At 32.8% G+C, this 22,896-nt stretch overlaps 4 protein-coding genes, 20 long non-coding RNA genes and 12 other non-coding genes across 36 annotated transcripts; 20 read left to right on the top strand and 16 right to left on the bottom strand.

Moving 5' to 3' along the window:
* Window positions 1-30: 30 nt before the first annotated feature.
* Window positions 31-1,039, top strand: rps402 (40S ribosomal protein eS4). Its single transcript, NM_001021572.3, has one exon. It carries the CDS (start codon window positions 54-56, stop codon window positions 840-842), a length of 789 nt encoding a protein of 262 aa, NP_595677.1. The 5' UTR covers window positions 31-53; the 3' UTR covers window positions 843-1,039.
* SPOM_SPNCRNA.5279 lies at window positions 459-770 on the bottom strand. Its single transcript, NR_194634.1, has one exon. It is a non-coding gene; the product is annotated as a non-coding RNA (long non-coding RNA).
* Window positions 1,040-1,183: 144 nt separating the features above from the next.
* On the top strand, window positions 1,184-1,575 carry dpm2 (dolichol-phosphate mannosyltransferase regulatory subunit Dpm2; the record flags this gene model as incomplete). Its single annotated transcript, NM_001021571.3, has 2 exons — window positions 1,184-1,373; window positions 1,417-1,575. Exons 1-2 carry the CDS (start codon window positions 1,314-1,316, stop codon window positions 1,573-1,575), a joined length of 219 nt encoding a protein of 72 aa, NP_595676.1. The 5' UTR covers window positions 1,184-1,313.
* Window positions 1,576-1,707: 132 nt separating this feature from the next.
* rec6 (meiotic recombination protein Rec6) lies at window positions 1,708-2,916 on the top strand (the record flags this gene model as incomplete). The annotated part of the gene is made up of 4 exons (NM_001021570.3): window positions 1,708-1,821; window positions 1,986-2,049; window positions 2,137-2,306; window positions 2,392-2,916. 4 exons carry the CDS (start codon window positions 1,708-1,710, stop codon window positions 2,824-2,826), a joined length of 783 nt encoding a protein of 260 aa, NP_595675.2. The 3' UTR covers window positions 2,827-2,916.
* A 107-nt stretch (window positions 2,917-3,023) lies between these two features.
* yox1 (MBF complex corepressor Yox1) lies at window positions 3,024-3,632 on the bottom strand (the record flags this gene model as incomplete). The annotated part of the gene is made up of 1 exon (NM_001431022.1): window positions 3,024-3,632. Exon 1 carries the CDS (start codon window positions 3,627-3,629, stop codon window positions 3,024-3,026), a length of 606 nt encoding a protein of 201 aa, NP_001417931.1. The 5' UTR covers window positions 3,630-3,632.
* A 109-nt stretch (window positions 3,633-3,741) lies between these two features.
* SPOM_SPNCRNA.5278 lies at window positions 3,742-4,101 on the top strand. The gene has a single exon (NR_194633.1). It is a non-coding gene; the product is annotated as a centromere proximal lncRNA (long non-coding RNA).
* On the bottom strand, window positions 3,937-4,386 carry SPOM_SPNCRNA.374. Its single transcript, NR_150772.1, has one exon. It is a non-coding gene; the product is annotated as a centromere proximal lncRNA (long non-coding RNA).
* Window positions 4,387-4,508: 122 nt separating this feature from the next.
* Window positions 4,509-4,581, top strand: SPOM_SPBTRNAARG.07. The gene has a single exon. It is a non-coding gene; the product is annotated as a tRNA-Arg (tRNA).
* A 382-nt stretch (window positions 4,582-4,963) lies between these two features.
* On the top strand, window positions 4,964-5,035 carry SPOM_SPBTRNAGLU.07. The gene has a single exon. It is a non-coding gene; the product is annotated as a tRNA-Glu (tRNA).
* A 441-nt stretch (window positions 5,036-5,476) lies between these two features.
* On the top strand, window positions 5,477-5,559 carry SPOM_SPBTRNAVAL.08. Its single transcript is given in 2 exon segments — window positions 5,477-5,514; window positions 5,524-5,559. It is a non-coding gene; the product is annotated as a tRNA-Val (tRNA).
* A 660-nt stretch (window positions 5,560-6,219) lies between these two features.
* On the top strand, window positions 6,220-6,293 carry SPOM_SPBTRNAALA.11. The gene has a single exon. It is a non-coding gene; the product is annotated as a tRNA-Ala (tRNA).
* Window positions 6,294-6,366: 73 nt separating this feature from the next.
* SPOM_SPBTRNAILE.08 lies at window positions 6,367-6,440 on the bottom strand. Its single transcript has one exon. It is a non-coding gene; the product is annotated as a tRNA-Ile (tRNA).
* A 297-nt stretch (window positions 6,441-6,737) lies between these two features.
* On the bottom strand, window positions 6,738-6,820 carry SPOM_SPBTRNALYS.08. The gene is given in 2 exon segments: window positions 6,738-6,773; window positions 6,782-6,820. It is a non-coding gene; the product is annotated as a tRNA-Lys (tRNA).
* Window positions 6,821-7,118: 298 nt separating this feature from the next.
* Window positions 7,119-7,189, top strand: SPOM_SPBTRNAGLY.08. The gene has a single exon. It is a non-coding gene; the product is annotated as a tRNA-Gly (tRNA).
* A 491-nt stretch (window positions 7,190-7,680) lies between these two features.
* SPOM_SPBTRNALEU.07 lies at window positions 7,681-7,781 on the top strand. Its single transcript is given in 2 exon segments — window positions 7,681-7,718; window positions 7,738-7,781. It is a non-coding gene; the product is annotated as a tRNA-Leu (tRNA).
* Window positions 7,782-7,931: 150 nt separating this feature from the next.
* On the bottom strand, window positions 7,932-8,015 carry SPOM_SPBTRNATYR.03. Its single transcript is given in 2 exon segments — window positions 7,932-7,967; window positions 7,978-8,015. It is a non-coding gene; the product is annotated as a tRNA-Tyr (tRNA).
* A 666-nt stretch (window positions 8,016-8,681) lies between these two features.
* On the top strand, window positions 8,682-9,599 carry SPOM_SPNCRNA.5277. The gene has a single exon (NR_194632.1). It is a non-coding gene; the product is annotated as a centromeric lncRNA (long non-coding RNA).
* A 106-nt stretch (window positions 9,600-9,705) lies between these two features.
* SPOM_SPNCRNA.5276 lies at window positions 9,706-11,584 on the top strand. Its single transcript, NR_194631.1, has one exon. It is a non-coding gene; the product is annotated as a centromeric lncRNA (long non-coding RNA).
* On the bottom strand, window positions 10,321-11,750 carry SPOM_SPNCRNA.373. The gene has a single exon (NR_150771.1). It is a non-coding gene; the product is annotated as a centromeric lncRNA (long non-coding RNA).
* Window positions 11,751-12,199: 449 nt separating this feature from the next.
* Window positions 12,200-14,693, bottom strand: SPOM_SPNCRNA.372. Its single transcript, NR_150770.1, has one exon. It is a non-coding gene; the product is annotated as a centromeric lncRNA (long non-coding RNA).
* Window positions 12,267-13,152, top strand: SPOM_SPNCRNA.5275. Its single transcript, NR_194630.1, has one exon. It is a non-coding gene; the product is annotated as a centromeric lncRNA (long non-coding RNA).
* Window positions 13,253-13,523, top strand: SPOM_SPNCRNA.5274. The gene has a single exon (NR_194629.1). It is a non-coding gene; the product is annotated as a centromeric lncRNA (long non-coding RNA).
* On the top strand, window positions 13,633-15,655 carry SPOM_SPNCRNA.5273. Its single transcript, NR_194628.1, has one exon. It is a non-coding gene; the product is annotated as a centromeric lncRNA (long non-coding RNA).
* On the bottom strand, window positions 15,088-15,471 carry SPOM_SPNCRNA.371. The gene has a single exon (NR_150769.1). It is a non-coding gene; the product is annotated as a centromeric lncRNA (long non-coding RNA).
* Window positions 15,656-15,757: 102 nt separating the features above from the next.
* SPOM_SPNCRNA.5272 lies at window positions 15,758-16,049 on the top strand. Its single transcript, NR_194627.1, has one exon. It is a non-coding gene; the product is annotated as a centromeric lncRNA (long non-coding RNA).
* Window positions 16,050-16,209: 160 nt separating this feature from the next.
* Window positions 16,210-16,776, top strand: SPOM_SPNCRNA.5271. The gene has a single exon (NR_194626.1). It is a non-coding gene; the product is annotated as a centromeric lncRNA (long non-coding RNA).
* Window positions 16,546-16,904, bottom strand: SPOM_SPNCRNA.5270. The gene has a single exon (NR_194625.1). It is a non-coding gene; the product is annotated as a centromeric lncRNA (long non-coding RNA).
* A 301-nt stretch (window positions 16,905-17,205) lies between these two features.
* Window positions 17,206-17,459, top strand: SPOM_SPNCRNA.5269. Its single transcript, NR_194624.1, has one exon. It is a non-coding gene; the product is annotated as a centromeric lncRNA (long non-coding RNA).
* On the bottom strand, window positions 17,325-17,559 carry SPOM_SPNCRNA.5268. Its single transcript, NR_194623.1, has one exon. It is a non-coding gene; the product is annotated as a centromeric lncRNA (long non-coding RNA).
* Window positions 17,560-17,772: 213 nt separating this feature from the next.
* SPOM_SPNCRNA.5267 lies at window positions 17,773-18,014 on the bottom strand. The gene has a single exon (NR_194622.1). It is a non-coding gene; the product is annotated as a centromeric lncRNA (long non-coding RNA).
* A 1,009-nt stretch (window positions 18,015-19,023) lies between these two features.
* On the bottom strand, window positions 19,024-20,168 carry SPOM_SPNCRNA.5266. Its single transcript, NR_194621.1, has one exon. It is a non-coding gene; the product is annotated as a centromeric lncRNA (long non-coding RNA).
* SPOM_SPNCRNA.5265 lies at window positions 19,123-20,821 on the top strand. Its single transcript, NR_194620.1, has one exon. It is a non-coding gene; the product is annotated as a centromeric lncRNA (long non-coding RNA).
* A 20-nt stretch (window positions 20,822-20,841) lies between these two features.
* On the bottom strand, window positions 20,842-21,521 carry SPOM_SPNCRNA.5264. The gene has a single exon (NR_194619.1). It is a non-coding gene; the product is annotated as a centromeric lncRNA (long non-coding RNA).
* A 220-nt stretch (window positions 21,522-21,741) lies between these two features.
* On the top strand, window positions 21,742-21,815 carry SPOM_SPBTRNAILE.07. The gene has a single exon. It is a non-coding gene; the product is annotated as a tRNA-Ile (tRNA).
* A 73-nt stretch (window positions 21,816-21,888) lies between these two features.
* SPOM_SPBTRNAALA.10 lies at window positions 21,889-21,962 on the bottom strand. The gene has a single exon. It is a non-coding gene; the product is annotated as a tRNA-Ala (tRNA).
* A 660-nt stretch (window positions 21,963-22,622) lies between these two features.
* Window positions 22,623-22,705, bottom strand: SPOM_SPBTRNAVAL.07. The gene is given in 2 exon segments: window positions 22,623-22,658; window positions 22,668-22,705. It is a non-coding gene; the product is annotated as a tRNA-Val (tRNA).
* Window positions 22,706-22,896: the final 191 nt, after the last annotated feature.

Raw genomic sequence — 22,896 nt, 5'->3', positions numbered from 1 at the left:
CTCCAATTTAACGGTTCGTAATTCCACCTTAATCCAACCAAAGCTATTGAAAAATGGTTAGAGGACCCAAAAAACATTTAAAGCGTGTCGCGGCACCTCACCACTGGCTTTTGGATAAGCTTTCTGGTACTTATGCTCCAAAGCCTTCTCCTGGTCCTCACAAGGCCCGCGAATGTCTTCCTTTGATTGTGTTCTTGCGCAACCGTCTTAAATATGCTTTGAACGGTCGTGAGGTTAAGGCCATCCTCATGCAACGTCTCATTCAAGTTGATGGAAAGGTTCGTACTGATTCTACCTTCCCTACTGGCTTCATGGATGTAATCTCTGTTGAAAAGACTGGCGAACACTTCCGCCTTGTCTACGACATCAAGGGCCGCTTTACTGTTCATCGTATTACTGCTGAAGAGGCTAAATACAAGCTTTGCAAAGTTAAGCGTGTTCAATTAGGAGCTAAGGGCGTCCCTTTCCTTGTCACTCATGATGGACGTACTATCCGTTATCCTGATCCTTTGATTAAGGTCAATGATACCATTAAGCTTAACTTGGAAACCAATAAAATTGAGTCTTTCATCAAATTCGACACCTCTGCTCAAGTTATGGTTACTGGTGGCCGTAACATGGGTCGTGTTGGTACCATTGTTCATCGTGAGCATCATCTTGGCTCTTTTGAAATTATTCACGTTAAGGATGCTTTGGATCGTGAGTTTGCTACCCGACTTTCTAACGTCTTTGTTATTGGCGAGGCTGGCAAGAGCTGGATTTCTTTGCCCAAGGGCAAGGGTGTCAAACTTAGCATTACTGAAGAGCGTGACCGTAGACGTGCTCTCAAAGGTCTTGCTTAAAAATGTTGAAACGTATATTGGTAATAAAATTATATTCTATCAAAGGGGTTGCTTTTACAATTTCTGTAAACTTCAGTATAAAGATTTTTATTAAGAATAGGTGGATAGCAGAAGACTGAGAATTTATGTGCTTTAAAACGGTATCGGTACTAGTACTATTATTTTAAGATCTAAGATTTAATATATAATTCCGTCGATACTCTATAATGTTCTTCAGCTTATTCATGTAGTACGATTATTTCTCGTCAATATACTTTAACGCTCTAAGTGTATCCAAAGTAGGTATTTACCAAGAAACTGTTTGTTTGTATATACGCACTTTAGTGGCGTCTACCACACTTAACCGTAACTGACGTTCTTTGTCAGTCTTTCATGCATTCACGAAAGAATTTCACACGTACATAATTAAAATTGGCTCATTAATCGTTTACATTTAATTGATCTATATGTTAGAATTACCGGAAGGACAACATGATTGTTTATATCTCGACCGCTGCGTTTTTATACTATACAATTTGGGTCCTAATTATGGTAAGATTTAAACAATGATATACAAATTGAAATTAATCATTAGCCATTCGTTGACAATATGAATATATCTCAAAAATTGTTTCTGGATCGCGAATGGGCAATTACAATTCCAGTTGCAGTTATGCTGTTCGGTATCTGCCTGATAGGTACATTCGTATCCTTACTAATGATTAAATCTTCTAAAAAGAAGTCGGACTTGTGATGTCACTTAGTTCTTTGTCCTTAATAGTAGTGTTGTTGTACATAGCAATAACACGACGCGTATATTCCAACTCAACAAACTCGGGGTAATTTTAGCTTATAAAGGGCTATAACTTACTGCTTTTATACTAGAATGCATAGGGTACGAAGTGCACGAGATGGCATTGTGCTTAAATATCATTTCAAAGAAGATTGGGATGAGACTCAAAATTCACCAATTGATTGCATTGCATCTTCTAGGCTCAAGGTATAATTTTCAATTAAAAAATGCTAATTAATTTTATTGTTAATCGTCAAATTACGTTCAAATGATATTGCACTTGATACCATTGCTTGCTTTGGAATCGGCAACTTGTTGCCTCTGCTTCCTGTATGAATCCATTGAGCATTACATTTTAGCTAACAGAATAGTTTTGGAAGAGGCTCAACTTCAATATATACTTAGATCCAGAGGTGTCTAATCAAAATCTTAAATGTAAGTCATCGTTATATATGCAAACAATTGACTGTTGAGTAATACTCTCATCCAACCTTCCCAAATGGAAGTTGGAGCCCGTAAAAGTACTAAAAACCCTCACTTTACATTGTGACTTTCAGTCACCAAAAAAGAACTTAACAATGTCGAAATTCAAAGCCATGGCAGTAGAACTTATTCACGAAGCTTTTCTTAAACACATCGTTTCCATATTGAGTAAGGAATGTCCCCTTTCTTTTCAACCTTCTTATTATTCGGTATGATACTTTCAATTCTGAGAGTAGCTTATGAAGAATTTCGTCTCGGTACATCATAAAGAGCTCTCTTCTGACTTTCTTTTAGAAAATGTTTAATGCGATGTCAAATGCAAATATAATAGCAGGGTCAATATCTCGCATACTAACTCGTGAAAGCTTGGATAAAAGTTTTGAACAATCTCATTTCCAACTTCTTATGTACAAAAAATGCAAGCTAATTTACACTCGAACCTTAAGAAAAAATGAGTTCGATGGCATACACAAATTTCCTGACTTGGAAGATAGCAAACAAAAACTTCAAGTTGCTGACGATGAAGAAAATAAACAATACAGTGAGTCTTCCCTTCTCGACGATTCGCAACTTCTTTGCTCTTCACCGCCAGTAGATAGCACAGAAGAAGCAAGGACCTGCAATGTTGAGGAAGACCAAGATGAAATACTTTCCGTAGCTTTAGTTACTACAGACACTATCCTTTCTTCTGACAATTTTGTCAACGATATGCTTTCGGCTGCAGACTGAGTAAGGCTCAAAGATTTCAATTACGAAAATTTTCTTCATTAAGCTATTTGAGAAGATAAATACAAATTATTTAGAGAAATAAACCAAAATCGTCAGTTGTACAGCTCAAAAGACACCTAAAAATCTCTTTTATCTCACATAATGCTCGTTAAATTCCAGCAAATTCATAGAATTTTTTCATCAAAACTTAATAAATATTAGTGATCATTGCATTGTTGTTGTAGCTCTACGAGACTGCGGGCACATTCCTCAAGCTCTTGATGGGCTGCTGAGTCCTCGTTGCCATTTGATCCCCTTGAAATGTCTTTTGTGGTATCTACAACTTTCTGCTGTTTATTTTCCTTATTATAATCATCTTGTTCATGATGAATCATTTCGCCTACGACAGATTGAGAGTGCAAAGGCCAGCTTTGGAAGAAAAGTTCCGCCTGTCCTGTAGAAGTTTCGCAGAGTGTCAATGTTGACTTTCTCCTTAAAAGAGAGTTTTCTCCTGTCCCTTCCAATCGATTACGACTTAAACAATTGCTCCGGCGTAAAGATTGTCTTTTATTTTGAAACCAAATTTGCAATTCTCGTGGTGTCATGCTACTTTTCAATTTCTTGCTTAATTCTTGTCTTTCGATAAGACTTGGCTTTGGAGTTTTCAGGAAATACTGTTCTAGAAGTGTTGCTTCTGCATCTGTGGTACGGCGCCGACGCTTTTTCTGATGAGTTTCTTCATCTTCATGATTTTTTGCTTCATTATTACTTATTAAATCTTTTCCTGTATTACCAGATTTAGATGGAGAATCAGAAAGACTCATTTTGCCAACTTAAGCTACCATCGATGAGTATTTATGTGAATGTCACGTTTAACGACGCGTCGCGCTATATCATTTTTCAAGGCGCGTTGCACTATATCGCGCCAAGTTTTATTTCCAAAGCGTGTAATATTGTGAAATTCAATCTTTGCTGATATGGTATTTCAGAAAGATACCTTTATTATTTACAATACTCACTGAACTTTAATAAACCCTTTATATAACTTTCTGACTGTTATTATTTGTATGTGGTGAGTGAAATAAGAAGTCACCCTTAAGATCCGTGTTAGCTTCGTAAATTTACATGCACTTTACTCTCTTTGATAATAAGACGTTAATCATTTTTATGATGGTTTGGCGCCTTTTACAGAGATAAAAGTATTTAGTAGGATGATAACTTGGCTTAACATAATTGAAGTTGCCGATGAATTGTTAAATTATTGTATGCCTGGAAACAAATTAGCTTGTGAATTATTATGAATTTACTAATCTTGAAACTTTCATTGAAGTCTTCATGTCCTAAACTCACATTGATCTCAAGAGATATGCTGCTGTTTAAAAAAGCAGCAATATAATAAAACAAACAGCAAAGCTATTTATATTCTAATGTTTAAACATACTTACTTGATCGTATACAAATTGTTTACGAATGGGTTGTATATAAATGAATGGTTGGCTCACATCTTAGAAAGGCTTGATTATGATATTAATACTGTTTACTTTAATGTATTATAATTTAACAAATCAATTTCTTGTTTTCAGTTATATTTAGCTTGAGTTTTGAAAATATCATGCAAATCGATACAGTGATTCTACTTTGTGACATTGCAAAAGTGTTTTAATCAATACTTATTTATTTTGTTTAACAACTCAATTAATACTGGTCTCGTGGCCCAATGGTTAAGGCGCTTGACTACGGATCAAGAGATTCCAGGTTCGACTCCTGGCGGGATCGTTTTTGATTTCTTCTGAGTTTTGTTTTTGTCCAACCGTCGAAATGCTATTTATTAAGTTAAAAATCAAACATTAGTTTTATCAGATTTTTTTGAAAATAGTATAGTGTCTGAAATCTCAACCATATTCAATATTCTGATGTAAATTAAATGAGGTACTGAGTTATATTTTCTTAAACAGCCAATGCTGTCCTCTAATTTGAAAAACTAAACTGCAAGGAATTTACTATATATTAAGCCGCTTAAAAAATAAATTTAAAAAAAAAGAAGGAAAAAAACTTACCTGGGGTATCACCCATTCTCACATATCTTATTTAAAGCAAAATTTAAAATTGATTTGCTAATAGCTCTATTATCTCTAATTTATTAGGGAAGTCATCGAAATCCGTTGTGGTCCAACGGCTAGGATTCGTCGCTTTCACCGACGCGGTCGGGGTTCGACTCCCCGCAACGGAGTTTTTTTTAAAGGACTTTTATTTTTATCATCGCTAATACTATATCGTGTAGATTAAATTAAATGGAGCGGATTTTTAACAATGGTAGCTTTTTAAGTTGGACGTGAAAGCGGGTCTTGAGTGTTGCAATGACAGTGAATTCGGAAAGGATCCCCCTCATATACAGTAAATCGTTTGCAATCATTAAAAATTAGAATTAGACAACCCCATAACCAGCACTTTTTTTGACTGTTTGGAAAGTGTTTGTTAAGTCTTTACTAACGATTGTTTATAATGGCAGTTTAATATGTTGATTAACCTACGTTAGTGTTCATCCTTTTAAAAGCGGTAGGTTCATCTGAATTCAATAATTTTCACAAATCAGCTCATGCAGTGCAGTCTATTAAAAGTTTTGCTCTTTTTTGAGTATACATAATTTTTATTACTAATTACATCAACGTCTGGTCGTGTGGTTTAGATGGTTATAATTTCTGCTTAACATTTACAGTTCGCAGACGGTCCCAAGTTCGAGTCTTGGCACGATCAATCGTTTTTAAGTTTTTAATTTTTTACTTTTAAAAAAGAAATTATATCTGCTTCATTAATTAACGATTCTTTTGGAATGAAATCATTTTTACTTTTTTAAATAAAATGAGATCAGCAATTTTGGTTGGATTAAATTTTTTTTTTTATTTACTTGTTCCATTGTAGTTCTCATTTTTTTCAAAAGTGTAATTACTAATTATCTGTTGTTTGTAATTAATTATTTTCGCATCGGATTTAAATAAAAAAAAAAAAAGAAGAGGGAAACTGTAAAAATAATTATCTTAAGAAATATTAAGTGCTGAAAAATATACAAACAAAAACTGAATAAAAAATTTAGTTAGTTAATGTTACTAATGAAGCTAGTTTGAAGTATTTTTGAGTATTTGGACTAAAAAGAAAGATAGTTAATAATTAATTTAAAACAATAGAAAAAACAAATAAAAAAACGGAGGAAAACTCAACAGTAGTAAAGGTGTAACAATTATTTGCAGTGGTAGTAAATATATATATATATACATATATGTATGTATGTTGTATTTGTATGTATGTTATATTTGTATACTATGATAAGCGTGGGTAGTATCAAAGTGCGTTGGAAAAGAATAATAGCAAATAGCAAAGAAAGTAATAATCGACTAACATAGAGTAAAAATCAACCATGGGCATGTGGTGTAGATGGTTATCACGCTTCCTTAGCATGGAAGAGGTCCCAGATTCGAGTTCTGGCTTGTCCACTTTTTGTTTATTTTTTTTTTGAAATTTACTGATGTATAGTGTACTGTGAGATTCATTAAAAAATAAAAAACATGGTCACAGCCGGGTTCGAACCGGCGACATTCGACTTATTAGATCGACATGATAACCGACTACATCATGCGACCATTTTTATACACTAGCTGATTATACAATATATATAACTGTTTAGCTTTTGGAATAATTTTATTGTCTTTTTCTTTGCTAACTCCACTATTTCTGTTTGGGATGATACTTTAATGGATATGATTAGATTTGCAATGTCGTCTATGATCTAATGCAATTTTGGAACATAGCAAGTGTGTTAACCATTGATAAACTCTACAGTATAAGGAAAAGTGGTGTATATATATTTTTAAACAGTTTTCAAAATCTTCATACACTAGCATTTAATGATTTTTTCAACAATAAAAAGAAAAATTAACCTCCCAAGGCGAGACTCGAACTCGCAACCTTCTGATACCATTCGTAAGAGTCAGACGCTCTAAACCGATTGAGCCACTCGGGACGCGTTGTTAAGTTTAAAATTATACCTTATCAATATATTTAGGAAAAAGTAAAATTATGGGGCAGTTGATAAGCTACGATTGAGTACGGTTTAAATTTAATGTTGCCTATAAGTTATCCCATTCATATTGCTATAATTTGCCACTAAGGATCGAAGCAACTAAAAACATTCACTTACCCAAAAAAAAAAGTTATTTATAAATTCTTACGACTCTAATTATACGCATTTTTTGACAATGCATATTGTAGAATTATCAACTATTTTATATAATAATCAATTTTTGAGATTATATCATTAAGCTTTGGTGGTTTAGTGGTATAATGAATCGTTGCCATCGATTCGACCCGGGTTCGATTCCCGGCCAAAGCATTGATTTTTTATCAATTATGCTAGTTGCTTGAGAATTATTTTACTAAACATTCATGAGGGACAATGCTTTTACTTTTGTAAACCACCAAAGAAGTTATCCTCCGTCGTCTACACTACACTTAAAATAGTCCTTTGTAGTTCTTTTATGTAAAACGACTCACTGTAGAGGATGGCAATTTCAATTTGTAGCAACAATTTTTGGTTTATATATGCATTCATTTATTTTTTACTTCAAATTTCCTTGCCTTTTGATGCGACTTTCTGTGCTCAGTAAAATACGGTTTCAGTAGTTTATCTAGTCAGAAATACTGTTAAATTTTCTTTATATCACAGGGAAGAATATATTTAAACAATTGTAAAGGATAAATTTTTTTGCAGTAGCATCAGCCATTTGATTATATCCGTTCATTTAAATTACTCTTAAAACTTCTTTAACAATTCTTTTTTATTTTATGATCAAATATTTAATTAAGTAAACTAACTCAACAACAGGCCAGTTGGCCGAGCGGTCTATGGCGCAGCACTCAAGTAATACTTGGACGATAGTCTTGCTGTATCGAAAGATGCGAGGGTTCGAATCCCTCACTGGTCACCATTTTTGTTAATTTATGACTGTACAAATTTACAATGAACTTTTCTAAAGTTTTCAAACATAATCCTTCGCTATCATTTTAGGGTAAGACAGCGGGTTTTTAAACAATGGACTCTAGTACAAAGTATATTTTTAAGATATAAAAAATTTTCTCCTGAGCCAGAATCGAACTAGCGACCAACCGGTATCTTTATAATTACAGCCGGGTGTGATAACCAACTACACCATCAGGAGATTTGTTGTGCATTTTAGAAAAATGCGATAAATATTTTTTAATATGTTTATGCAGATGTATATCTCATAATACTAAAAGTATCAGGAAGATCATTAACCCAACCATCATCCCTTAGTCGATTACAGCCTTTTTTATCAAGTAATACTTATTACCTAGACAAACTTACAATTGTGTATTAATTGCATCTCGTCCTAAGCACAATGTTCGTGAAGTCATTGATCAGTAACGGTATAATATATCGCAGCTAATAATTAATTACGATAATTTTAATGTGCAAAACATACCAAAGTGTTTTTTAATGTATAATTATACCAAAAATCTAACTAACTAGCTGTACTGATTTCGTAGCACATGTCATATAGTCAACAAACTTTCATCATTAAAGCAGAATAAAAACGTAAAACAGACTAGAAAATAGCCATTCCAATGGCCATTGGATCTAATTCTACTAAATGCGTAAAATACAATTATCCAAGCTAAGATACACGAAAAGTTAAATAAGTAGTACTCTCCAAAGTCCCTACTTTTTTTTCAGAGCATGTTAATGTAATATTATACCTTGGATTTTATTTACTCTTTGTTACGAGCTTTACGGAGACTGACGTTTATATCATTTCTGATGGCATCAAATACTGCAAGGTTTTATTAATATCTTGTCGTATATGAAAATGTCAAAAGTTATGTTTCAAACAACGTGGGCCTTCAAAACTACATGCACACCGGTAAATTTCTTTAAGGATCAAAGAACAATCGAAAACAATTATTTCCTTGGATTCCACTAGTAAAAAAAATTGCCTCGTTTTATAAAAACAGGTTGATGAATTGGAAGAACATCCAAATAAAAAAAAGCATGCAAAATGCTAGTATTATCAGTAACTGCAAATAAAAAAAGATAACAAAAATTTACAGGATCATCGAGAAGAGTAGATACTGATAATATTGAGATCCACAGCACTCAACAACAGTCTTGGATTTATTTAGCCATTTGCTTAACTTACTGTCTCAACAATATTGTTGTTTGGCATCGCCATAAATATATGACCTAGAAGTAAAATTCGTGTTGTCGAAACAATTCCAATCGGTTCACTTTTCTCTTTCAAAAGTATATCGAAGTAGGAATGATGTACTCCCAACTGCGGATGGAAAAAGTTCTTTATCGATTTTAATATCTGGTGTTGTGGAAAAAAACGAAATACGATCAAAATTGAGAAAATTAAGAAAGAATATGAATATGGTTTTACTTATTTTACTACCCATGATGTCGTTGGTTAAAAACATGATGTTAAGGGTGAACCGCAGCATATTGGTCGTTTTTAATTAAGGAATTGAATGACTTTCAAAGATGCACAGTAATCCTTCCTTAATCACCATTTTAGATTTATTAATTTCAACATACGCTCTCCATGTACTTGGAATCGAATTGAGAACTTGTTATGCCACAAATGAATATCTTTTTATTGAGTAACATCGTTAATAAAGCAAATGCTTCACGGTATTTTTTGAAATCTTTGACAGTATTTGTTCAGCTGGGATGGATGATAATTTGACGAGGCACATTCCTTATACGCAAACGAAAGATACAATTTCGCTTTGGCAAAACATTGCAAATGTTGCAATTGTCCCAATTATATATGCATCATTAAATTTGCTTAGCATTACTTTTTCCTTGGTAGTTACATTCAGTGCCAAACAACCGCTTTAACCTTTCATACAAAACTTTTGTGTATTCACAGAAGCATCCACTGGGCGGGAAACCATTTTTCTTGTTTCTGCATGTATTCTTAGAAGAGATTTAAGCTTTCCCTTGAATTTTCGAATGTTGATAAAAACAAAATAATAGACTTTGGAAAGGTGATTCAATGAATAAACATGAAACGTTCACCGTACATTAATTAAGCATCCTTTTCGACCACCCTGACTTGTTCTCTCATCACATCTTGATAACCATTTACACGAGAGATTTAAATGAAGAAGAATGAAAGATTCACTTTGACGAGTCTTGGAACCCCTAACTTGGAAAGGCACAGATCATGATTGCTACAAAAGCATTTGCACTCGGTTTCAGCTATAGGAAGTGTGATTGGTCGTACATGATGGATTGACATTCTCGTCTATTTGGATCACATACAGAAGACAAGCCAAGTCAGAGCAGACAATACGTATGCGATTGAGACATTATTTTTGTGAAATTTATGATTCTTCCACATGTTTGAATGATGTAGAAGATGCACAGGAAACTTTTAATGATGATACGATATCGGTTCAATCACAATTCATAAGCGAAACGAATGCCAAATACTAATACTATATATCCATGAATCATTTACCAATAGTATTTTTACTGTTCGTGAATGCTGAGAAAGTTTATGTCTAATGTATTAGCTGTGTCAACCATTTATAGTGTGAAGCCACTTTCCACTTGCAACGCTAAGGATACCGAGACGCAGGATACCTAGACGCATAAATACATTATGCTAGTGGCACGGCCAAAATTATTTACTCCAAAGTCTTTATCCTCTTCGTTTATATCGCTAACAAGAAATCGTAGTCACAAATGTACATACGTTGAAACATTTAAACAACGTACAACAAGCCAATAATGACAAGAATGGAGATGAAAGTGGTGATGGTTAGTGGTAGTCGTGGTAGTAATGGAAGTGGTAAGTGGAAGTGGTGGTGGTGGTGGTAGTGCTTGTGGTAAGTGGAAGTGGTAGTGGTAGTGGTGCTGTGCTGATGCTGGCGCCGATACTGGTGATGATGTTGATGCCTATACTGACACTAGTACTGACACTAGATGACACTAGTACTGGTACTAATGGTACCATTCAACTTGGCAAGTATAAGACTTATGTGTGTAAGTGGTAAAAAATCAATGAGTAAACTCCACTAAGAAAATTTCACAACTCCGTTGATTCTTTTGAGTATACAAACATGAACGTTCAAGTTTTACCTTTGTTAATTCAATTCTAATTATACTGGTTTGTACTTGCTAAGCATGTCCTGTTCACTTATCTAATTCGTTTCAATTGCGGCAACTCTGGTCCGATTTATAATTCGAAGAACTGAGTTTTTACCCTTTGGATAAAGTTTTTCAACATACTTACAATGATTATGGTCTCCACTCCTGACGTAGTTCCATGTGGTAATAGAACACAAACTTCAAAATCTCATCACTATATTATACTTGGTACAACATGCAATACCGATTGTATATACCGAATACAGTTTCCTATTGCAATGAATGTGATTTAATCATTTTATGGGAGTTTTTTCATTCAAAACTGCTTTAAATCTAAAAACTCTTCTTTATTCTTGACACTCGTATATGTTGTCTGATATTCCTATTCGTGTTTCAATAACGAAGTTTACTTTCATTCAAATAAATAGAACCAATCAAGTTTACTAGTGCTTATTTTTTTCTTTTTTAATAAAAAGAATGAATATTAGGTGTATGATATGAATACGTTTTTGTTTGTTTGTTTGCAAATTAAAATTAAAAACAACAAAAAATTAAAGCTACTGATTTAACTTTGCTTATTCCATAACACTTCTTACTCAATCTCACATAACCGTTGCATTCATTATATAGCTTAGCTTCAATGAAAGTGGTCAATAAATGTAAAAATAAGTAATTCAGCCTTGCTCAATTGCACCGTTTTTCCAAATGTCGCATGAACACTCAAGTAAAGATGTGACAAAATAAATAAGAATAAAAATAAAAATAAATTTACAAATCAGAGTTTAAACCCAATGTATTCCCAAAAAAGAGTTTATCACAAACCAAACAAGATAGATATGAAATGAAAAGTTAAATAAATAAAAATGGATCGAATGGTTAGAATTATTAGATCAAGGTAAGTTTGCTTGGGAAAGATTCATGAGTATTTATAATAAACATATAATTCTCAAATAGCTTAATGAAGTAATGGTGACTGAGCTACAAAGGCAAGGAAATAAGTTTTTAAAAAATTTCAAAATGCTGTTAATAAAATATATGTAGTAAAATTACAAATACCAAAGACATTTCGGAAAATTCATCCTTCAAAGTTCTTGTTCTTCCAAACTTCGGTATACTTTCCACACGATATTTATCAATTACCATCAGACTTCTAAAGAGCTTAATTTACTCATTTTATCGCTGGTAATCTTGGTAAAATCAGTGTTTATATCATTTGTGTAAATATTGATGGTTGTTAACATTTTCTGAAACAATTGCTGATATGAAAGACTATTAAAAGTCCTGTTTCAAAAATTGAGATAAAGATTTTGGAAAACATAGATACATGTACATCATCGCTTAGCACTTTGAGAAAGAGATAATAATAGAATCATATTTACCCCAAACTAATTCATGGGTGATTGATGAAAACATCAACCATTGTTTCATTTCATAAAGCAACACTGGGTGAGCACTAAATAGACGGAACCAAATGATGTGAGGTTCATGATGGGTTCATCGTTTCCATTCAGTTTACACACCATACGAAGAGGAAAAAGAAGTTATTAAAAAAGTACAAGCGATGCCGTCAGTTGGATATAAAGAAACGAGAGCTAGTACGTATTACCACACCACCACAATTTAACCCGATTAGGCAAACATCAAGAGTCCTGCAAAGACCGAATCAATCGGTACATGTCTCGCTGAAAAACTTTATAGTTGAATGTTGTCTCCATTTCTTGTGATATGAGTTTCAAGTTTTGATCTTTTTTAAAATCGTCATCAATCATTTCATCATTTCATCTTTTTGTTTGTTTGTTTTTTTAATTTTTAAACAATATCGAACTTTAATTACTGGAGTTCAGCCGACTGGAGATGTAAAAGTCTTTATCGTTTTTTGTTGACAATCATACTCGAAAAAAAAGAAATCAAATCAGAATTGAACACGAAGTATGACCCGAATTGCTCTAGTACACGTGATGTCGTCATGGCAAGAAATTTTGGTGATGTGGGTCTACTAATCCAATAATAGCGACTTCCTTACTTATTAAGAGACTTGAAGGCAGTTCAAAATACCTGTGTCTGCTCACATATGCAGCTTCCGGAATCTGTTTTCATCCTACATATTCTTACCCTTCTACTACTCATTCACTTTATGTTTACCCTAGCAAAATGAAGTAACATTGTTTAAAAAGAATTGGTCGAAAGCATCAAGACTATCAAGCTTAAATACATTCAGTAACGAAATTAGTCATATAAAGTCTTTCGTAATACACAAATTTTTTAGCGCACACGTTATTCCTGCTTAAAGCTCGTTTCTCTTCATCCATTTTACACAGGTAGTGTGATCACGAAGAATTACTAATAAAACATTGAGGCGTTATGAGATCTATGTCGCTTCGCAAAACTGTATCTTAGTACGACATAAAGTTGCTTTTGGACTTGAACGTTGACTAAATAAATGTGTTGCCTGATTGTACATGATATATTATCAGCTTTGTCAAGGGAAAAACCGAGACCGAAGAAAGTTAAAACTGAGAGAAATTCTAGATATGCTACTATAAGTGCTCTTTGTCATGAGAGAAACATGATTCTACGTGTCTGATTCACGCAAAGGATGCATCAATATACCTTCTTTTAATTACAGGATGATGCATTTTTAATTTGTTATTGTTGTGAATTCTATGTCAACTGTTTGCTAATATAGGCGGCGCAGAGATATGAAAACCAAACCGTGACAATACACCTAAGCTAAAAGGTCAACGCACGCCTAAACTAGCAGCTCAACTCATGATTGGACTAATAATTTAAAACTAAAACTAAAACCTAAACCTATTTTACAAATAAAACTCATAATTAGGCTAACAACCCTACCCATCAACTAACGACTTGACGGTATGCTATTCCTTCTTTTTTTTAAAGCTTCACTACCATCGAAATATATATAACAGTAGTAAAATTGTAAACTTTTATTTTTATACCATAGTAGTATGGCTATGATTGGAAGGTTGTAGTGTCAGTCAAGTTGGAAAAACTGTTGGCACTTTTTTTCTGAATCAATGGAATTCTTATCAAACACATGCAAACGTATAAAGAAGACTTGAATAGATAATCTTTGAATTCAAACAAATCCTAGTCAACTGAACAACGCATCTACCTCAGCAGTCCTTGGGAAATGTATAAATAGGCAAGCATTAAACTTTTATATATAAAACCATCGAGATCTCTATTTTTAACTCGGTGGTTTCTTTCACAAGACTTACTTCAAGAACGACAACACATCCTGACAGTTAATTCATTAATACTAATACTATCGAGGATTCTGTCATCCAAGTGGAATGAACATGGGCATCAAAGGAATGTTTCCTCAAAGTGAGAACTATAGTGTTGCAAGAGCGAATACTTGGTCGCTTAGAACAAAACGAATTACTGTCATTAGGATATGCTCAAAAGTGTGGCGCTATATCTTGTATCTATTGCTACGTTCATTCATTGATCCAACAGCATGGGTATAGAAAGAAGACGATAAGCAGGAGTTGCGCAAACGAAGTTATGGAGTTTCTTGCATGCATGCATGTTTTGGCATAAAGCTGGTACTTCGAAATATGCCTATGAAATCTCTACCTGCTTTGCACCCTAAATATAACGTGTCGTCTTGTAGCTGCATGTGAATTACAACGATTGATAGATGAAAAACAAATCGACTTGTTGCCCATTTCATCGTTTCAAACGACTGGTAGTGTTGCTTGTGTCCATATCCATACTATGTCCGTGTGTTTTGCTTTATTACACTTGGTCAAAGAAATCTATATGATGTTCTTTACGAAACCCACAAAGTCATTAGGGATATCATTCGAACAGAAGGGTATGTATGCAAAATACACTACAAGGACTAAGCCCAAGCACCGTATTGTTTCAGTCTCGAAGTAATTCTATGTACCCGTGCATTGGAGATGCGTTTAATTAACATGGTGCGATTGGACTTGAGTGAGCTGACAGCACTGTATGAGGGTCTGTTTGCCAAGATTCAGGACTTGTTGAAAGAGTTATTACAACTACAACTATAATTATAACTACAACTATAACTATAACTGCAACTATAACTACAACGATAAGAACTATCACTACTCTGAAGACAACGATGTGTTTTCTCAAGATGATAACGGATCTAGCTTCGCCATCAATAAGTATGAGACAAAGGAGTCCATCTTTGATGAAACATCCATTTGCCTGTTGTACATTTTTGCAGGACAACCAGCCTGAGCACAAGAGACATGGTGTACTAGACTTTGTGCGGAATGTCTACTTCAAAACTTGCATCTTTATATCTGATATATAGAGATATAGAGATATAGAGATATAGAGAGAGGCTGATGATTTATAAACACAAACGATAAGACTTGTAACATGAAGTTTGTCGAAAAAGTCAATCTTTAAATTCCTTTCTGAACCTCTCTGTTATGTCAGTGCTTCGGTATTATGTTTTAATGCAGTCACTTGAGGCGTTGTCCTAATAGGTGCAAAGTTACCGTATATTTAGGTTTCATGTTTGTGATTACTGGAGAACGACTGTGAAGAGACCAACCGTATCGTGTTTTTTCCAATTGTGATCTTCCAATGCTTAATAAATACGAAATCTTATTTCGATTTACAGGCTGGGCATTCACGAAACATAGCGTTTTTACATTTCTACAGGCACACTATAAACAACTTGCAATATCTGCCATCACTTTATTTCTCCAACTTTGTTCAAGTTAAAAGTGGCAGAAAGTGTTTCCCGATATGAGATAACCCAACGCATATGTTGTTGCAAAAACTAAACGCCCATTCATCAAGCGAGTCGAGATGAGAGGAATCATTGTATAAAAGGCTAGCATGTAAAAGCTGGAAGAAGGAAAGAACACGGGATATGTAATGGAACATGGGAAATTGATATGGACATTGATATGGACCTTGATATGGACATTGATATGAACATGAATATGGTATAGAGAACTACATCGACACAGAAAAGAAAACAAAAGTTGCTAAAATGACAAAGGTGCCGAATCAACAGGCCATAGTACCGATGGAATCCAAATACAATCCAAGAATCATTCAAACATCGCAAACATCTTTGCTCGACATTGTTGTTTTGAACAACTACTAAGAGTTGCAAATGTGAAAGCAACAACATTCAACGTATCTACAAATTTCTCGCTGTTTTGCATATACATTTCTATTTAATAGTGAATTAGCGTATAAGAAAGAAATGGAGCTTTTTTGGATTACAAGTGATAAGAGTAGGTGTAGGAGTAGGACTCATTTATTGAATCTGGTGATTTGCGTCGGAAGGTTGAGAATATAAAGAGCGTGTGAAACTAAGCCATGTAATCTAAAACTTTACCGAAACTTTCAGATCTCGCCTATTTACCGATCCAATTGCTAGTGCAGTAATAGTTGCTTGAATTTTCACCGGATGAATCTTCTCTTGAATAAAACCGCCAATAAGAGCTAGTCAAGTTGACTACTGAAAATATACGATATTGAAGATGGCGTATGTAGTGCTTGTAATGGTCTGGTGGATGGTGGACGCTTTCCACTCTTACTTAGCATTCAGTATTACACAAATGGATTAAGGAGAAGCGGTAAACGATTTCATGAGGTTCGTTTATTATAATGGGTTGAGTAACACGATTCAAATTGAGTCAAAATATTTTTCGAAGATAATCCGCCAATTTTCTATAACTCATATATTAATGCATTCGTTCAAATGATATTAATACATACGTGTAAATAAGGGACAAATAGGTATAAAAAACACGGCGATAAGAAATGGAATTAATATTTTGCAACATGACAACTAGACATTATTTCGTCCGTAAACTTTAATAGTCCACGACAACAAAGCGACAATAGCAGTCGTTTATTATTTGGTCTTCATTATGTCAACAAGCTATTTGAAGGGATTTATGTAAAGTATGTATTTACATTTGATCATTAGACTATTTGCTTTGGAAGAATGATAGTGATAATAATGATAATGATAATGATAATGATAATGATAATGATAATGATAATGATAATAATAATAATAATATGTTTTTTTATTCTCCTACAACTATTTCATATCGTCAATCTTCAAATTTTTCAACATGATTGGATAATGATTACTTATAAAATATATATATATATATATATACATTCATTATATACATTATATACATTATACTTGAACACCCCAATTGGCTATATAATTAGAGTCAGTATTTTGCTAAACTTTTATATCGCGAACATCAGCATTACTTGTATACTTACTAAAAATTCATAAACAATTTGGTAATTAATCATTGAAAATAATAAAGTTAATGCTTTGTATATACATTCTAACAGTCTAAAGTAGAGATTGGAAGAGAAAAAGTTAAAGATTGAATGAGTGTTTAGTCAAATTGATCGACATTATTGAAAACCAAGAGAAATCGATCGAGCTAAATAACATTGAGCACTTGAATAATTATAATTTAGACGGAAAAATAAATAGTTTCCGAACAACATGGAGACATATGTCCTTGACTTTTTAATCTGAGAAATGTTCAAATAGATTAAACCTCTAGTATATCCTTACCATGATAGCCAAAAATAAATCCAATCAAATTTATCATTCTGAATAATTGGGATCGCAATTTTTGATTGAGGCTTTTTGCCTTAGTATATTTAGTAACAAAAATGTCCTTTCTTGGATTTTTATAACCAAAGAGAATATGTTTTTATATCGGGCTAATCCTAATAGGGAGTTATTATAATAAGGGATATATATATTTGAAATGTTATGCTAATCATACGTTCGGTAGGTATGAGTGAAATCTTCCTTCTATTTCCTTTTAAGTATTAGTTGAGTCTTCTTTTGATATTTCAGTTTCAGGTTCGCAATTTTAGGCCATTGGCAAGGCGAGCGATTTGAACATATGCATTCGATTCATCGATTCCGTAGAAAATTGACGATCAAATCGGTCAGTACGTTAGTTGCAGTGTAGTATGACAGCATGATAACATGACATTATTAAATGTTGCAATGGAAATGTACAATAACAAAATAAGTACAAACATATATTTTTTTTTATTAAACAATTATTATAGTTAAAAGAATGATAAATGATGTTTATAATAATTCGTCTCCCCAAAACAAACAAACAAACTAATGTTTGTTTCTAGATTCTAATATTTACCCTAACACAATGTACTGTAGAATTAAATCAATTTCATTCTTTGCTCAACGTAGTTAATCAAGTAAAATTCATTAACTGATGACCAGGAACAAATCAGGAAACCGAGTTTTTTTGGCATCTTTTCTATTATATGTATATTGATTGTCTATTGTATATATATATATAACTTCGCTGTATAATACTAATCATAAGAGGCAATGGGAATGGTTGACGTCACATCTACGACATGAATGGAAGAATATAATCTTTGTTATAACGGTAATAATAAACTTGATCAGTTTATGACTAATTTTTTGCTACTCTATTTCTCTGTCTACGTACGCCAGTTGCTCATACTTACTATATCTTTAGTTAAAGTATGTGGCATAACAATTGAGTAAATAAAAATAAAAAAAATAAACACTTTTTAAATATGGTACTTGATTTATAAACACACATGTTTAAGTATATGTACATATACAAACCAACGAAATGTAATAATACATCCAAGTGATAAGAATGCAAAAACTTATTCAACAGCAGATACACCGTTTCTTCTGTTTATAACAGCATAACGTAACATATAGAATTGGAGACAATATAAGGTCTTGTTGAGTTGTTATACCTTTCGAGGTAATAACGGTTGATTGGAAGAGCTAGAGTTCTGCGGTAAACCCATATTCCTAAATCAAGCTTTAACCATCGAAAAAGTATGAGTCGCAGAAGTGATTTTTAAATCAAATTAGGCTGTAATTAAATAATATTATACAAATACCATGAAGGCTATCCATTTTGAAAAAACATATTCAATGTCTAGATTTTACGATTTTCCTTCCTCAAATCAAGCGTAGGAAATTTACATTCCGTAACTTGACGGTTCCATAATGATGCAAGATTCCATATACGTAATACTACGTTTCCATCGGTAACTTTAAAAACTTACTACATTTTTATTTCCTTAGCATTTAAATAGTCGTTGTCAACCGCACTTCCTTTTCGACTCGTTTCTTTAACGTAGCATGAAGAATCCTCACATTCGACATGACTGATAAAAGCTGATGATACTGTTTTTGCTCCTTAAAATCTATCCGTAGAAAAATAATGCGCTTTGAGTAAGAAAACTATACAGAAGCTGCATCTAAAAAACCCGAATATCTTAATTGACTATTGTAAAAGTGTTAGTTTACAGATTTTTGGTAACGAGATAAGCAACGGAGCATGCATATGATTACCTAAGTATAACTTGTACACAATGATTTGGTGGTTTGTAAAAATGAATCCTTAAAGAATGCTACAAAGAAGTAACTCAAAATTCCAACCATACTATGCTAATAGAAACGTGAGGCAGAAATAGAAATAATGGGATTATTGGGATAGTTGAAAAAATGCTGGAGTTAAACTGAGTCTCCACAAGTATTTACATAAACATTCCTTTCGAAGTATTTCATTCATCTTGCGTGTCTGCACACACTACTATCATACAGTTTCTTCTCCCAAACACAATCAAATTAAAGAACGGTTCCATAAGCAGTAGAATCAAAGTTTCGAAAAGATACGGCCAATAACAAAGTCAGCTTTGATTTTTATCACCGATTGCTGTAATTTGTAACTGGCACAACACAATTTTCGAAATTGGATTGTTTATGAATAAGCTATCGTGCTTTTCGTATAACTTAGTGTATCTTAGCTTCCTTTGGGCTATAATCATTGTCTCTGGCTTTTCATCTTGTAGTCTTTCTCAATCGCCGGTTCCATTTTCTTCAATCTTCTATTCAATTGGATCCTATTCTCATCCGGAATGCTTTTCTTCCGCGGAAAACAAATTACCGAATTTGTAAACCGTGACGATTTTTTTTTATTTACTCAAATTTTTTATAATTGGATATACAATTGTCTCGTGCATTCAGAATGAATAAGTTGGAACTAATGCATGTCGGGGTTTTTCACAATCATTTATTTGTTTTATTTGTTAATTTAAACTTTCTTGCAGGCATTCACAAGTTTTTTGTAATCCTGGTCGATGTGCTGTCGTCGAGAGCGTTACCATCGCTGCTATATACATCAGTTTAATTAGCAACACTTTTGATGGCTACACTGATTTTATAGATTAAAAAAAACTGTAATAAATCACCAAACCTTTTAAAAATTACTTGCCCATTCTTTCAAAATACAAAATACAAAATTGACTTGAAGAGCCTATGATCTGATTTTTTCAACTTGTACGACCTCTACCTTGTCATCTTTCTTTTGATACTTTATACATAATGGCAAACAGAATGCACAAATGAATGCGGAGGTTCAATTCCTTCTTTTTCTCTCTCACACTTAACACTCAGTATTTTAGTAAATCATGAAGACAAATCTTTGATGAATGCCTGTTCAAACTCTTTAGTAGTGTATATAGTCACAGGATCCATTAACTCCTATCACAAAATGAGTCGTCGCAAATTGGAATAATAATGATATTGTGGTTTTTTTAGTCCAGAGACTTGAATACAGCCTACAATTTTGGATTCTCTGAAGGAGATCGTTAATTTATTATGACCAAACCCAGAATAAAACTCTCTATGCATTAACAAACTAGCAAATAAATGCTTAATTAAACACACTTACATATCCGTGTATATGTGTTACAATAATCAAAGGATGATCATCGACTACAAAGATATAATATAAACCTGCTTTTTTATTTCTATTACGTAATTTTCCAAGTTTATTAATTCAACGACTGAATTGTGTTCATTTATACATCACATGGTCGATAATTTCCGTTGTAAATAATGTTTGTGCGTAAAAATAAATGAGTGAGCAAGTTAAATATTTTTTAAACGAAAGCAAAACTGGATATTAATCTAAACAATTAGTGCCAAGTGAGAGCGTAATATGCCTTTGTGCTCACAAATCAGATAATCATGTCTTTATCAAATAAACTGAGTAACAATTACGAAATTAAGAAGACCGTGTCTCACATGATAGTACTAATAAAAATATACTTTGACATCTGAAAGAAAAATGACATATTAAGAAATCGGCAAACGAGAACAATGCTTGTGTCTAATCTTTAAAACCATTGTAAACCAAATATGCATTTGGTTATTGGATTGCGATTGGGGAAGATGAAATATTTAAACTTGCTTTACTGCTTTACGTAAAGTTATAGACACCATTGTTGATAGGTGGTACGAAAGAAAAGTTTATCCATAGCGAAGAGTAGTATAGTTTGTAAGTCATATAATAATGGCATCAATGAAGTCACGGTTGTGAATTTACTAAGAAAATGCAGTAAACCTGCAAACGTATGTTACGTAAGGAATTCCATAAATACTTAATACGTTTTCGTTACTAAGCTGATCCAAAAATTGCAATAAATTACCGAGAGCATTCACTTAATAATTGGAAAGTAATAGGGAATAGTAATAACCTAGAAGTACTAAAAATGTTACTTTTAAAGAAATATTAGTTAAGGTAGTAGAATATGCATAAAAGTAATGGCAAAATTGTAGGAATTAAATAATGATTATTGCGAAAAAATAAATATTTTATTAATACATCTTTGTGACATCAGAAGTTATTATAATTTATTTTACTCGTGCCATCAATAATGGTCGCATGATGTAGTCGGTTATCATGTCGATCTAATAAGTCGAATGTCGCCGGTTCGAACCCGGCTGTGACCATGTTTTTTATTTTTTAATGAATCTCACAGTACACTATACATCAGTAAATTTCAAAAAAAAAATAAACAAAAAGTGGACAAGCCAGAACTCGAATCTGGGACCTCTTCCATGCTAAGGAAGCGTGATAACCATCTACACCACATGCCCATGGTTGATTTTTACTCTATGTTAGTCGATTATTACTTTCTTTGCTATTTGCTATTATTCTTTTCCAACGCACTTTGATACTACCCACGCTTATCATAGTATACAAATATAACATACATACAAATACAACATACATACATATATGTATATATATATATATTTACTACCACTGCAAATAATTGTTACACCTTTACTACTGATGAGTTATCCTCCGCTTCTTTATTTGTTTTATCTAGTGATTTAAATTAACTATTAACTATCTTTCTTTTTAGTCCAAATACTCAAAAATACTTCAAACTAGCTTCATTAGTAACATTAACTAACTAAATTTTTTATTCAGTTTTTGTTTGTATATTTTTCAGCACTTAATATTTCTTAAGATAATTATTTTTACAGTTTCCCTCTTCTTTTTTTTTTTTTATTTAAATCCGATGCGAAAATAATTAATTACAAACAACAGATAATTAGTAATTACACTTTTGAAAAAAATGAGAACTACAATGGAACAAGTAAATAAAAAAAAAAATTTAATCCAACCAAAATTGCTGATCTCATTTTATTTAAAAAAGTAAAAATGATTTCATTCCAAAAGAATCGTTAATTAATGAAGCAGATATAATTTCTTTTTTAAAAGTAAAAAATTAAAAACTTAAAAACGATTGATCGTGCCAAGACTCGAACTTGGGACCGTCTGCGAACTGTAAATGTTAAGCAGAAATTATAACCATCTAAACCACACGACCAGATGTTGGTTTTATTATTAGCTTTATTTGTAATATAGGTTTATAAATGAACCTTAACGTCAAATTGTCTGAAGTTACGAATACACAAATTATCTTTATCTGCATGTTTCAACTATCTTAGCTACATTATCTCATGCATAGAACTTTTTTGAAATTTATCAATATGGCTTTACTATCAGAAATTCTTCAAT

The sequence above is a fragment of the Schizosaccharomyces pombe genome, assembly GCF_000002945.2.
Source record: "Schizosaccharomyces pombe strain 972h- genome assembly, chromosome: II".
Taxonomy (NCBI): domain Eukaryota; kingdom Fungi; phylum Ascomycota; class Schizosaccharomycetes; order Schizosaccharomycetales; family Schizosaccharomycetaceae; genus Schizosaccharomyces; species Schizosaccharomyces pombe.
The sequence above is the reverse complement of the archived record's forward strand: the minus strand, read 5'-3'. Positions and strand labels throughout refer to the sequence as shown.